This window comes from Penaeus monodon, chromosome 22 (assembly GCF_015228065.2).
Source record: "Penaeus monodon isolate SGIC_2016 chromosome 22, NSTDA_Pmon_1, whole genome shotgun sequence".
NCBI lineage: Eukaryota > Metazoa > Arthropoda > Malacostraca > Decapoda > Penaeidae > Penaeus > Penaeus monodon.
In genome coordinates this window covers 28,359,869-28,360,518 of record NC_051407.1, presented here as the reverse complement: position 1 = coordinate 28,360,518, position 650 = coordinate 28,359,869, and the positions used below count along the sequence as shown (strand labels likewise).

Genomic DNA, 650 nt, shown 5'->3' with positions numbered 1-650 from the left:
TTTCATCATTAATATATTTGGCCATTCCCTCAACAAGTTGTAATTACCTTAATAGGATACTGCCTTTAAAAAAAAAAATTGTTGCTTTTGATAACTATTCCTTGTTTTCAGTCCACACCTTGCAAAGATATTGACTTCTGAACTCATCAACAAAGGACGTTTACCAGGAAATAGCAAGCCAGAACTAACACTTCTTGAATACGAAGAGAAAATAAGGAAAATAATTGGTACACATCTGAATGCCGACAATGAAGAAAAAGAGAAGGGTACGTCTGAGGAAAACTTTGTGTCATAGGTTGGAAGGATTTTTTAGAACAAAAGGAAGAATGTGTGTGTGCATGATTGGCAATGCCTATATGTTATGTTTATGCATATTTGATCATGTGTCTAGCCTTAAATTTGTATCTTTTTATCCAACCAAATTACAATGGTATTGATAGTTGTATGATACCTAGAAGGGTTTTCACTGATGAGTTGATCTTTGTATCTAGATTCCCTGCCCAGGTACGTCAGAATCAACACCCTGATTACAAATGCTGACAGGGTCCATAGCCACCTAGCCAGAGAAGGGTGGAGATGTGAAGAGCAGGACTTTAGTTCATATGACGACTTTTTGGACTTTGTACAGGTGAGTTGTTCATTATTGATTT

At 36.3% G+C, this 650-nt stretch overlaps 1 protein-coding gene across 1 annotated transcript in view; it reads left to right on the top strand.

Annotated features, from left to right (window-relative positions):
- The window catches only part of LOC119587081 (28S rRNA (cytosine-C(5))-methyltransferase-like), a 23,957-nt gene that overhangs the window by 17,824 nt on the left and 5,483 nt on the right, over positions 1 to 650 (top strand). Inside the window, exons 3-4 of the mRNA XM_037935832.1 lie at positions 96 to 266; positions 492 to 628. Of these exons, the coding sequence (XP_037791760.1) occupies positions 96 to 266; positions 492 to 628 (308 nt within the window). The remainder of the gene's footprint in view (positions 1 to 95; positions 267 to 491; positions 629 to 650) is intronic.